This window comes from Aquila chrysaetos, chromosome 26 (genome assembly GCF_900496995.4).
Source record: "Aquila chrysaetos chrysaetos chromosome 26, bAquChr1.4, whole genome shotgun sequence".
In the NCBI taxonomy this organism is placed as follows: domain Eukaryota; kingdom Metazoa; phylum Chordata; class Aves; order Accipitriformes; family Accipitridae; genus Aquila; species Aquila chrysaetos.
This window is the reverse complement of record NC_044029.1, coordinates 2,262,798-2,275,898: the sequence shown is the minus strand read 5'-3', so window position 1 is coordinate 2,275,898 and position 13,101 is coordinate 2,262,798. Positions and strand designations below refer to the sequence as shown.

The window sequence follows — 13,101 nt, the reverse complement described above, 5'->3', positions numbered from 1 at the left end:
GGCAAAAAAAGAAAAAATTTAAGGTAACCAGACTGGGGGGGGGGGGGGGGGGGGGAGGATGGCCAGTATCTGTTTGTTGTACAAAAAAGAGGGTTCACCACCAGAAATAATTATCCCATGCGATTCTCAAGTCATTTGGTCACTATGATGGCTGACCCACAGAAATTATCTGTATGACAAAAAGCATATTCCTAGTGATTATATTAAGAAGCAAACACTGAAACTTGAAAGATAGCTGAAATCAAAGTAACTCAAGTAAAATGAACTGAATTATGTCAATTTGTATTAGTAGAGCATCTAACTGTTAAACAAATCTGAGAATTAAAACAAACAAAAAAATGCTTCTTGGTTTAAACTCTGGTTCCCTCAGGAAAATCCAATGTTTACAAGCTTAGAAATTGGAAAAAAGAAGTGGATACAGTTAAATTTAAAGATGAAGTAAGACTTCCTTTTTCTATTTTTGTTTCTTTAATACTATTCTGTCTCCTCTCCCCATACTACTTACACGCAGTTTATTGTAATCTCCCCTTCTTGATTTCTCCTGGTGCATGTACGAGCAATTACCAGAAAGCTGAAGAGAAGGCACACGGGAAATCTGCTAGCAGCCTTCCAATACCTACCATGAGGTTACAAAGACAGAGTCAGGCTCTTCACAGTGCGGCTCATCAGAAGGTGGAGAGACAACAGCTCAAATTGCAACGAGAGAGGTTCAAACTGAATGTAAGGAATGAGGAAAATTAAGCAGTGGTGCAGGCTTCCTAGAGAGTTGTGCAGTCTCTGCCCTTGGAGGTTCCTTCCAAGAGCTGATGGGATAAAGCCCTGAGCAGCCTGGCCTGATCCGAGAGCTGACCCTGCTTTGAGAACAGGATTGGACTACAGACATCTTGACATCGCCTCCACTCCTCTACCCTCAATTATCCTGTGATCCTATGAAGTGCAGGTTTCCTCTGTGGTGGCTTCTCTGCTGTGTACTATCTAATGCTAAGTAATAATGCGTACTCTCATGAATACAGCGTACTTTACCCCTCCATTTCAGACAGAACCTACTCTGAATAATCTGACTTGTACTGCAAAAGAAAAACACAGTATGCTGGTGGGCTGCAAGTTACATTGCTTCTCTTCAGTAAAGCTTATCCTGGATGCCTTCATATAAAGGAAAACCATACTTCACAGAGTTAGTGTTCCTTCTGAATTACACAGCTGGTTTACAAGGCACTTGGTTAAAAGTCCAAGGCGTCACGGCTGATCACATTACATTTGCGAGACACGAGCTTTTTGATATATCAAGTCTCTATATAGTTATACTCAGGTATCCTGTTAAAGAGAAGGTATTTGCAGCATGTGAACGTATTTTTAAAAGGTATCGTTAGTATGTTGTTAATTGCTACTGCAATGCTATAACAACTGTTCACAGCTCTAGCATTTAAGGATTCGGGTTCTTGATACGCTAAACCAGATGAAGCACAGATCAAAACTGTATAAACCAGATGACAATTCACTAAGTCACACTGACACTATGCTGGGTCAGACTCATTCAAAAGGTTAGGAAGTTAGCTTTGAGTGAATAAAAGTTACGCAGATGAGGCAACGTGTCCACGCTGAAGTTACAGCAGCCTCCCACAGGTATCCCACAGGTCTTTGCAACAATCCCTTTTGCATTCTCCCCAGTTCTTGTCCCCAGGATCAGTATCTCTAGATCCTCAAAGCCTTTTCGAGGTGGGATCATAGAGCATAAGCTTTCTTTATGGATAGATAAAGATTTTCTGTGGTTGCAAAGTTGCAGATGCACTTAGCCTAGTCACTGGCCAGAGGCAGACCCAGAGCCAAGCCCCAGTGATGACTGGTTACCAGTCACAGCAATTTTTCCGCTGGACCTAGGAGGAATTCCTGTTTGCTCTTGGGAAGTAGTAGCAGGGGAACGTTACCTTTCAGTTCCTCTTAAGCAATAAGTGATGTATTATTTTTCAAAACTACAGACCAGATCGCTCTGAGATGCCTCTGCAACCTTCAGCAGCAGCAGCTTATAAAGGGCCTAACGAGAACCTACAAGACGACAAAGGACATTGGGGCAAAACTGGCTTGGTCCAGGTTCCTAACAACTGGAGAAGTGGACCACATCCCTAGTGGGGATGCTGCTATGGCGCCTAGAAAAGTTAAACACCTACTATGTTCCTGGACAATGTGCTTCCTCTGAGAGGGAGCCAAACTAAGGAAAACAGATGCATGCAATGCTCATGGATACCAACTACAATTAAAGATGCTGTCTCCAGGAAAATGGCTCCAGGAGAGTACTGGGAAGAAGGTTTTGAGCAGTCAGGAGGAACTGTATCAGTGTCTGTTTTGTACTTCTCTATTTAAAAAAAAAAAAAAAAAAAAAAAAGTGGGGTAAGAGGAGGGGTGAGAAGAAGGATAATTAACTTTCTATATTCATCCCAGAAAACATGCAGGCTAGTCAACTGTTGCAGACCAAGTGCAGTCAGACAGACATACAGCAAGAGGCAGTACTTTATTCAAGTAATACTGTCACAGCCTGAATGTAGTACAGGTCTGAAAATTGTAATTTCTAGTTTCAGCACAGCATGCAACAGACACTGCCTGGAGCTACAGCAGCCCGACAGAGTAATTAATTTGCTTTCCTATCTGTAGATTAATTGGGTTCCCCCTTCTGTATGGTGCCCAATTCTCATGGATGACCTAGCACAGCAGCAGAGTCAGGGCATACGCACATATCTATTGGCACTAGAGTCACGGCAGATGAACATATCAATCGATCTAGGTTGACAAAGACCAAATGAACATGAGAATCTTCAGCCTCTGCTGTGAACCAGAACCTCTCCCTTTGCTAGCTCTGTGAATAGAGGTTTCCACAACAGCCATGACTCCATCCTTCAATCCTTCCAATGTTTAAGAAGTGCTAGATCTCACATTTCCACCCCCCCCCCCCCCCCAAAAAAAAAGCACAGTGCAAGTATGAGGTACCTTTTGTGGCTCTAGTCCAGACAGAAGAGATTAGCTAAGCTACCAACAGTCCTTGAGAGGAAGGGCAACTCTCCAGATGGGAGAACAATGACCACTCTGTCCAATGAGTCTCTGCAATTGGTTTGGGAAACTTTGTTACCCTCAAGGATCTATATTCTTCCCACAAATACAGAGAAAGAAGTAAGCAGTATGTGCCCTAAGTACTTCCAGACCAGAAAAGAGTGCCTGCGTCATTGCCAGAAGAATCCACTAAAGTGTAGAAAAGTGGCAGAAGAAAAGACCACACATTCAGTCTCAGCCGTGAAGTCAATCTTGTTTATCTGGCAGATATCTGGAAGGGGCACAGTCAGAGGATGGAGTAAAAATTGCATTAAACAATTCAGAAGCTGCTATGAACTTCTGCTCCCTTCTCCTCCAAGCACAACAAGGTCTTAGTAAAAGCACTGCTCTTCCCAGAGTACCTCTGCCATACTCTATCCCCCCTTCTTTTGTTATTGCTGCCAGACAAGATCTGATAAAGGCATGGTCCTGCAGCCAGCCCTGCAGGGAAGTGCACAGCTGCCATATTGCCCTCAAACTTATTCCAGCTATTAGGCACACTCTTCCCTTTCTACACCTACTCCATTAACAGTATAGTAGGTTTTAAATGGTTATTTTTACCCAGAACACCTTTGTAGACTGTAATTATGACTTGATTATTCATTGCTTTGCATGGTTCCTCAGTTTACTGGTTACAATTGTTAATTCAGCACTAGAGAAAGTTTTATTAGAGGTCTTGGGCGGGGGGGGTTGCTTTTATTGGGATATTTTCTTACGCTTTTGCTCACTTGTTCTTGTACTTGTATTTTGTTACCATTAACTCATTTAAATTGTTCCTTTAGATCTAATTCTCACGCTTCTTCCCAACCTTGATCCTCTGGAATTTTTTTTTTTTTTTTTTTTTTTTTTAAACCTGCTTTCTCCCTTAGTTCTTCTATTAGAATAAATGTGGAGATGGGGAGCAGCAGTGGCTGCAGAAGATTCCTGACTCAGTACAGAAAGAACAGCCCTACAGTGAAGAGAAAAAAAGATCAGCGGAGAGAAGATGCACATAACAGAATGGGAGTGACCAGCAATGTACAAAAAAAAAAGGCACTGCTGGCCCACCAAAATTCACCCATCCAGATAGCCACCAGAAAGAGAAAGGAAGAGATATGAAGTGGAAGTATTTGGAGATTCCAATCACATTATAACCTTTTGTCCATAAAATAATCAGCCAATGCACAAGCCTCTCATAATCAGCTGAACCAGAGGAAGCAGGTTCTAGTTTTAGATCCACATGAGAGCAGGAAGGTGGCATGTTCTTACTACTTACTCCCTCTTGCTTTTACAGAGGATATGACAGATAACCAGAAATCAGTTTGCCTGCTGTATGAACTGAAGGTCAGCCATGAGTCTTCCCTGCTGGACCTCCCTCTTGCCTTCAGATGCCTGAATGCAACTGCAGCATCATGCAACAGCTGCTCAGGCAGCAGCTGCTGGCAACCGCTCAGCTTATCAGCAAATGGATTCTTTAGCTAGGGCATCAGAGGCTGCACCACCAAGCACAACTTCCTGAAGAAAATCCATGCTGCTGGAAGGCTGGAAATAAATGGGAGCCAACAGCTGCTATAGCTCTTTCCTGGGAAAGCAGATGAACCAGAAGCAGGAAGCAGGTGCATCAGGGATCTGCCCCCAAACCCCTACAGCGCAACAGAGCTGGCATCCAGCAGTCTGTGTGGAAGGCTGGCAGAGGGGAGCAAAGCAAACTGTGACGTGAAGTGGCACGCCAATACATCATGCCAAGAAAAAAACCTCACAGTATGTGAACTAGGTTTTCTGGCAGAGAATGTGTATGTACTCAGGCCCCAGAACAGCTCTGACAATACACTGGCTGATATAGTTATGCAAATATCTGGCATGGAAATACACCCTGCGTTACTATCAAGCTTAAAAAAAAAAAAAAGAACAAAAGGAAAAAAAAAAGGCTGTCCTTGGAGCTCATCTTTCCTGACACGGAGTCAATTTTTACCTTTTCTTAAACCACAGATTATAAATCTGTTTAAACTGTGGGTGTTAATTTAATCTAGAGAAATAGATCTTGAAGAAAAGAAAGATCCCTTCAAACCAAGGTACATTTAAGCAAAGTATCGTTAGAGCAGTAAGGGAGTTCCATCTTCAAAAAATAACAACATAGTGTAATGCAACTTATTTGATTTGAAAAAAGCAAACTAATGACCAGAATTCAATGCAACACATTTTTTTACTCACACTATCAGAAATAGTTCCATTTTTATTTCTTTCCTTTTTAATGTACAGCAATTAGGAAAGAAATCAGAGTAGATATTCTAAACCAGCACGAAAAGGATGCTATTGTACTAACATAAAACTGGCTTTGTGCTTTACAGCTAATACAGTGTTCTTATTTACTTAGAACAAATGTTTCCAACTCCAATTTCACAACACTGAGATCTAATTGTTAGTTCTTACCAACAGTTCTGTTGCAAAGATAGTGTCGAACACTGATATTTCCCAACTGATTTGGTATCACTTGGTTGACCTGTAGGCATATTTCTGTGTCTTCACCTCTGATGTCAATTTCACCATTAATGCCAAATATTTGGAAAACCACAACAGACATCTGTCAACAAAATCAAGATAAAACAATATGAGATTGTTTTTTAAGTTCTGTCGAAACCTTTTCTCCCACAAAAGGAAAAGAATCTTTGTATCCTTAACCCTTGCTCACAGAAAAGCACAAAGTTTTCTCATTTCTTCTTCTTTTCTTTTTGTACCCATTGGCTTGACAATGGGTTGCTCAATTGTCTGTCCAAAGACAGACACTTGTATTTATAACCCACTAATACCAATTCAGAATTGGACAGAAAAAGCCATGAGAGTGAGACAGACTTTCCCCACTCTGACAAAGAAGCATGTGACCTATGTGACACCTGAAATTTTCTAAGGCTGCATTCAACTTCATGCATATCATAAGCACAACCAAGCATTTGCGGTGCTGAATCAGACCAGGTTAAAGAACCAGGATAGGCTACTAAACTTTGGCTATCTGCATAGTAGTCAGCCCTTTTTCTCTATTTATTGGATTGCTGTATCTTTCAAAAAAAAGTAGCAGCCAGTTTCAAAAGCCAGCTTTGGTATCAGAAGATATATGTCCATCATTACTACTATTTTGAGCTCATTTTTCTAATGACTTTTTAGTTATATTCTACAAGTAGAAAAACATATGCTAACATGCATTTGCATAACAATCTGAATGAATTCTGGTTTCTCCATATTACCTATATGCACAGATGATTGAAAATTTATTTAAAAGGAACCAATCATTGAAGTGAGCTGCTTTTTTTTCTCTCTTCTTTTTTTTTTTTTTTTTAAATGAAGGTGATCCACAAATAGTTTAAAGCAAAGGTAGGATTACATGACTAGCATTACTAAAAAGAAAAATACGTCAGCAAGCACACAACAGATTTCAGTAAATTCACTGTCTTTCTTTGGGCCCATATACTCTTAGGTTTCCAGTTCATGACTTTAACTGATAGAATAATATAATTTAAGAAGCACTGATTAGGGCAAGGATCAGCAAGGTATAAGTAGATAGGCAGATGGAAAAAGTTGGACCCTGCATAATGTCTCAGGGAGGGAATCTCTCTCTACATGCACTATTCTTCTAATCTTCTCAAAATGCTGGGCATTCTCTAAATACTGACATAACCCTGGACAAGAGGCATCTCTGATCTGACCCAGTAGGGCTGTTGTTACACTCCTATTTGCAAATACTACAGAATGCTACCAGTGCTAAGGAAACATCTCCATATAAGAGATGTCAGAGTTATGGTGCTTTCTTTTAGATATACTTGATGATGTTAAAAAAGCTCATTTTAAATATCATATTCAACAGAGCATAGAAGAACATGATGATATTACAAAATATTGCTATGTACTAAAGCAGAAATATTTTCTGACATTTTTAAGCAGCTACTGTCATTTATCAACAGTGGCTATAGAGGAGATAATAAGGACAGAGAATGCTCAGTGTAACTTGGATTATAATCTTCATTTGTACTTAATACAAATGCACTAGATTTATAGGCTTACATAATACACTAACAAAAGTTCCCCAAACTACTTGAAAAATCACCTCTAGAAGCATGAATTTTAGCTCTATTTTAAGGTTTAATTTACTGAAGCATGTATTCTAATGGAATTCAATATTACCATTTCTTCACTAGTCTCATGGGCATTCTCTGAAGCAGCGCTCATGGCATCTGGAGATGACCCATCACAATTTTCAATCACTGTGCCTCCTTCATGGGCATTTTCTGATGGGCTTTGATAGTTTGTGGCTGTAATACCTTCCGTATATACATCAGAAAAAACGCAAAGTTAGCATAGCATAACCTGAATCACTCCTGCATTAAGAATAAAGTCAGTGTCTGTTACTGTATGCATACATTAACTCATTTTTTAAGATGAGTTGAACAACTTATTAAACAAATATTTATGACTGAACTGCCAAGTCCATTCCTCTAACAGAGAGTTCAAAGTTCTAGGTGCTATGCAAGTAAGACAGGATATAGTGACAAAACCAAAATGGCACTCTACATGCATTGTTTAAAAAATTGTGAAGGGCCTTTTTTAGTCTTTCAAATCAAATATAAAACTGATCCAGCAGAAAAAAAGGTTAAAGATTCCAAGCCATGTATCTAAAACACTGCACAGTGCCTTTAGAGCAAATGCTTGTGGTTTTATGTTTAGAGAAATAAGCTACATATATTTTCGTTAGAGTGATCATGGTAATGTTTCCTTGACAACTAGGAAGCATGCAGACTTAACCTGCAGTTAAATATTGTTTAACAAGCTAAAAACACATATAAAGGTTATTTAAAACGGAAAGTATATTTTATGGCATGCTCCCACACAAGCACATGCAGGAATACTACAATGCAAATATATAAGAAGTTTGCAAGTAAAGCATTCTTCTCATTGCTCTAGACTGAAAAGAAATCCTACAGAAAAAAATATTGTCATTCTTTATTCAAAGTAGAATTTATCAGAAAAGAGGTACCAATAGTCGTCTTATCGTATTTCCTGACATTAGAAAATTATTTAATCAGTTTTGCCAGAAAGCTACTAGATCATTACAATTGCATAAGCCCACAATACTACAGACTATATAGACATAATTACCATATGCCTGAATTTCTCCCTCAGATCTGGAGTAAACGCTCATGCACAGATGAGCAAAAATTGGACAAATACCTGCTGTTAGACAGTCGATAGCTAGGTACTGCTCTGTAAGGAACAAGCTGCAAGGAGACTACCAAATCTATCTGCCTGGTAACGAGCATGGTGAGTATTAACAAAAATCCATTTCTTTTTCATCTACTTGTAAAATTAAAGCTTCTTTACCACTTCAAGCATAACACTGATTCAGGGTACAAACCTGTAAACACTTACAGCCAAAGCAACAGCTTTCAAGCAAAGCAGGGAACAGTTCTGCTTAATTCAGAGTTGCAACATAGCACTGCAATGCTTTTACTCTCCTCAAGAGGAAAATTACTTAGTGTTTAATTAAGTAGCACTACGTAAGTAGCATACCTTATTGCTTTCCCTGAAAGCACATGATATGCTGTGAATATATTTGACATTACTGACTGGAGAAGCAAACAGAAATAGTGCTGTAAAGTATCCAGGATTTGCTGTGCTACAATCCTTTTGAGTATTATTTTAGTAACAAACAACATTTTCATGTATTGCTTAAAAATATTTTGTTAAACCTACTTACCTTTCTCCAAAAAGCTTTGGCTGTCACTTCCATCACTCTCTATCAAATGATCCTCTAGCATCATACTATCAATAGAAATGGTATCCAGAGAGACTTGTGATGGACTTCTCTTCATATTCTTGTAAGAAACAGAGAATGCAGGGAGGTTGGACGGGCAGCGTTCCTTAGGCTTTGCACTTTTTAAATATAAAGATATCAGGAAATTATTATTTCAAATTAAAGGAATTAGATAGAAGTTACTTTAAAAAATTCCTCTAAACCAGGCAAGATACAAAAGAAAAAATCTGATTATTCAATAATCCTTTGGCAAGAAAAAGATAAAAGCATAGAAACAACATGCATTCCTGTAGATATTTGTGTCAATATTTTTCTCAATATGTATTAACATTTAAACTGAAAGTAAATAGTTTAAACAATTAACAGCTCACTTTAGCTTTGATTGAATGCTGGATACTGCGTATCTTATATCTTTACATACTTTTAAAATTTTCATCTACTAGATGTTCACTTCCATTGACCATTACTAAAAGTATGTGGCCAAGATTGATAAATATTTTCAAATAGAAAGAAAATTGATTGAATCTTCTGTACCTTGATGAAGACTGGGATGCAAACATTCTAACTGAAGTCACCTTCTCTTTGTTGATTTCAAGCTCTTCAGATTCTAAGGCAGTTTCTGTTTCCAAGTCAGTGACTTGGTTAGGACAGCCTTCAGTTGTGCCTTCCTGTTCATTTAACTTATTTGAGAATATGTTTTTGTCATCCTCTTTATCAATGAAAAATTCTGTAGAATCTTCTCTCTTATTTAAAATGGATGTTGAATCTCTAGGATGCAAGCTACTTTTCTCACTTAGAGGTCCACAGACCTCCTCTGAATCACTTCTACTAAAAAGTCCACTGCTTCCTCCTTCACTCGTATCTCCCAAGCCTTTATCTGACGCATCATCTGAAAATGACATTCCTTTCTGAAAATCCATATTACTGTCCGATTTAAACAAAAGAGGATCTATTAGAATTCCTTTATTAAGTTCAGCATTCAGAGGCTTGCAATCATTTACATAATCAAAATTAGTAACACCAGGTTGCACTATCTTATTGCCAACTAATTTACTCTCTGAAGTAAGAGCTTCCCCATTTCCCAAAGGGGAGAGTTCTGATGCCATGGGACTTCCTTCTTCCACAACTGGAGACTTACAAGGGTTTCCCTGAGTCACTGGATGGAGTAGTAAGGCTAGTTCTGCACTTTTCAGCAGGATCCCAATGCAGACATCAGTTTGCTTTGCAGGTTTTCCTGTCACTGCTTCTACATCATTCCTTAAATTTTCTAGGAGCAATACAAGAGATTCGTGGAGAAACAGCAAAAAAAGATACTGGTAATGATTGATCTGCACGCTCACGTGTTTCTGAACATGGACAAGAACATGTACATCTGCATCAGAGGAAGAGCTTTCAGAAAACGCTCCTGAAGTGTCTGACATCTGAATGCCATTGGTCAAGGGCTCTGTCTCACTGCTGTAATATTCCTTTAGAAGTTTTTTACGTTGCAGTCTATTAGCAAGATCACTAGATTCACTTTTTGGAATGTTCAAAGCTGTCTGATTATGCGATAAAAGCTCTTTTTGTGACTTTGCAAATCTTACTGGCTGGCAAATCCAAAGTGAAAGTGGGAATGAGTCCACAAAGCTTATTGGTCGGCCTTTCCCACTTTTCGTTCCTTCATAATCTATCCAAAACTGGGAAAAATGCAAGGCCCAAACATCAGTAGCTGCAGATGTCTTTAATGCATATTTATTCAATTTTGGGATGATATAACCTTTATAAACATCATGCATTTTAGTATCTTGTTCATGAGCATGTCTTTGGAAGATTGGATGCAAGAGATTAAAATTCTTCTGGGACTTAGGAAAAGTCGTGAAAGTTCGACTGAAAAATTCACAGTCTTTGAAGTTCTGAAACAAAGCTTCTAGATCAGAGTGTCTGCAGTTTGGTGAGTATCTTGTATTTGTAGCAATCATCTCTGAACTTTGAATGGAAAGTGCACGAGGTTGATCTTTATGAATTTCAGGTTTGTTTTCAGACGGGATGATGAACTGCAAGAAAGAAATATATTTTGTCTAGTTAGAAATGTGTAGATTAAGAAGGTATACAATTAAAGAAACAAAATAATAGCCATGACAGCTAAAATAAAGGAACATAATCATAGTTTTATGAGAACTCAAGTACACTAACACAGAACAGGGATAAGTCAGGCTCACAGATTATCACTTATGTTTCCTTTCATTTTTAAGAATGATGCTGTGGCATTTAAAACTCAGTGTTTGTACAAAAATGTAAAGGTCTCAGGCTTTTCTTATGTGAAGGATTTAGATTTAGGTCAGCTATATTAGGCTGAAGTGTCTTATTTCTTCAACTCAGAAACAGCTTGGCAGAAAGTTTCTTCAAGTGTTCCAAGTATTTACAACTTTGAACTCCAAATTATAATTCTCTGGCTTTCAATCTGATTTGTCAAATAGGGTTTTTCACTAGAGTGCTACAGTATTTTATTTCTATGTTAAGATACAAAGAAACAATTAAACATGCTAACAGAGCTAATATTCTTAATGTTGCAGAACACAGAATAGGTATTTTGTGACCATTATCTGATAATCATAATAATTTTTTTCATAATAAAAAAAATACTCCAACTCCTAAAACCCAACAAAATAGTTCAGCATACTGGATTTAATTTAACTTGCATATCTTTAGTGCAAGTTTTAAAGGAAATATATATTTTTATGCCAAATCCTGTAATGGATGTTGTTGACATGGACCTTGGCCACACTAGTTTTGCTAGTATCAGTGACTCTACCTTCTGTCACAACATCTCCATGCTGAATCTAGAAAGATCGGAGTAAAAAAAAGTCATCCTAAAGACACTTAAAAGATGGGAGTGAAGTTTCTTCATGTAAATAAAAGGATTTAGAACAAAATAATCAAATAAGTAACTATGTCATAATTAACTACATGATACGTAAATATCAAGCACACCGATAATAAAAGAGTCATAATTTTCTAGAATAAAAATAATGCAGTTAATACAGGGATGAAATAATTAATATGAATCAAGGTCTGAGGGATCTGAGAATACTTTTATCTTCTCTGAGTTTAGTGAGCTATTCACATGTAGTAACTCACTATTAGATCAGTCTGTATTTGTAGTTGCCTGGTTGTTAGCTCTCAATAATTGTCTTCATTCAGTACAAACCATGTCCTTTTAAAGTTCCATTAAATATGCACCACTACCTTAGGAAGATAACTATGTCTCCATATGTTACCTTTTTAGAATCCTTGAAACCTCTCCTGTGGGCACCATCAAAAAGACTCATTGTTTTGTTCACCTCTGAACCTTGGAAACCAATGCCCAATGCAAATCGGAGGGGGCAGAAATTGTCTGCTCAATAATCCTTCTCCTCCAAAGGAGGAGACAAGGGAAGCAAAAATCTGACGTTCAGCTGCATTAACAAGCATCACTCCTCCGGAATAAACATATAGAGAACTTCTATACCTGAACTACAGCCAAGGGCCAGCGTGAAACAGAAAATGGTGAGAATAGGTTTTGGAGAAGGAAATAAACCTTTGGTTCAACTGCTTTCTTTACTCCAGGCATTCACTAACAAGACAAAAGTTTTGATATACTACAACCAGAGTAACAAGGGAGGGCCCTTGCATTAATACAGAGTGCAAATAGGAATTTTTTGCTAGTAATTTTTACTTTAGTGCTCAATTTTTTTTCTTCTACTATGTCAGCTTCATTGAACACACTGAAATAATCTGTTAATACTCCCATTCAGGTCTTCAATACAAAACCAAAATACCCCTAGGACATAGACGAAGTAGCATGGTAGACAGATGTCTGTCTTCAAACCATCATATTCTGCATAGCTTTCCAGAGCAGCGTTGCTTATTGTGTGGGTTGTTTGTTCATTCATTTGTCCATTTATTCCTTAAGCTGCTTTGCTCGCAGCTATTCAGAGTAAGAGAAAAAGTATTTTCCTCCAAGGAACCACAAAACCCCTCCTCAATGACAGCGTACCTTTAACATTAGTCCATCAACTCTAACATCAACATGTTCATCTGATTTTGAATTGTCATTTAACTTGTACATGGCCATGAACTGAATAAGACTCTGTTTCAAATCCAGCACAAACTGATTTAGCCAAAGAATACTTCTCTCATCCAGGGTGAACTGTAAAGCATTCAGCTGGCCATACAAATTTGGACATGGAACTAAAAGAGAAAACAAAACAAAATCATGAGAGTAA

General features: G+C 38.1%; 1 protein-coding gene across 3 annotated transcripts in view; it reads right to left on the bottom strand.

Moving 5' to 3' along the window:
• UHRF1BP1L (UHRF1 binding protein 1 like) overlaps window positions 1–13,101 on the bottom strand; it is a 60,685-nt gene that overhangs the window by 8,186 nt on the left and 39,398 nt on the right. The window contains exons 13-17 of one of the 3 annotated variants that reach the window (XM_030002631.2): window positions 12,873–13,066; window positions 9,392–10,890; window positions 8,801–8,976; window positions 7,231–7,370; window positions 5,488–5,638 (exon numbers count right to left, since the gene is read on the bottom strand). In XM_030002631.2, the coding sequence (XP_029858491.1) occupies window positions 5,488–5,638; window positions 7,231–7,370; window positions 8,801–8,976; window positions 9,392–10,890; window positions 12,873–13,066 (2,160 nt within the window). The remainder of the gene's footprint in view (window positions 1–5,487; window positions 5,639–7,230; window positions 7,371–8,800; window positions 8,977–9,391; window positions 10,891–12,872; window positions 13,067–13,101) is intronic. The other 2 variants (XM_030002632.2, XR_005931473.1) reach the window with 2 other exon arrangements.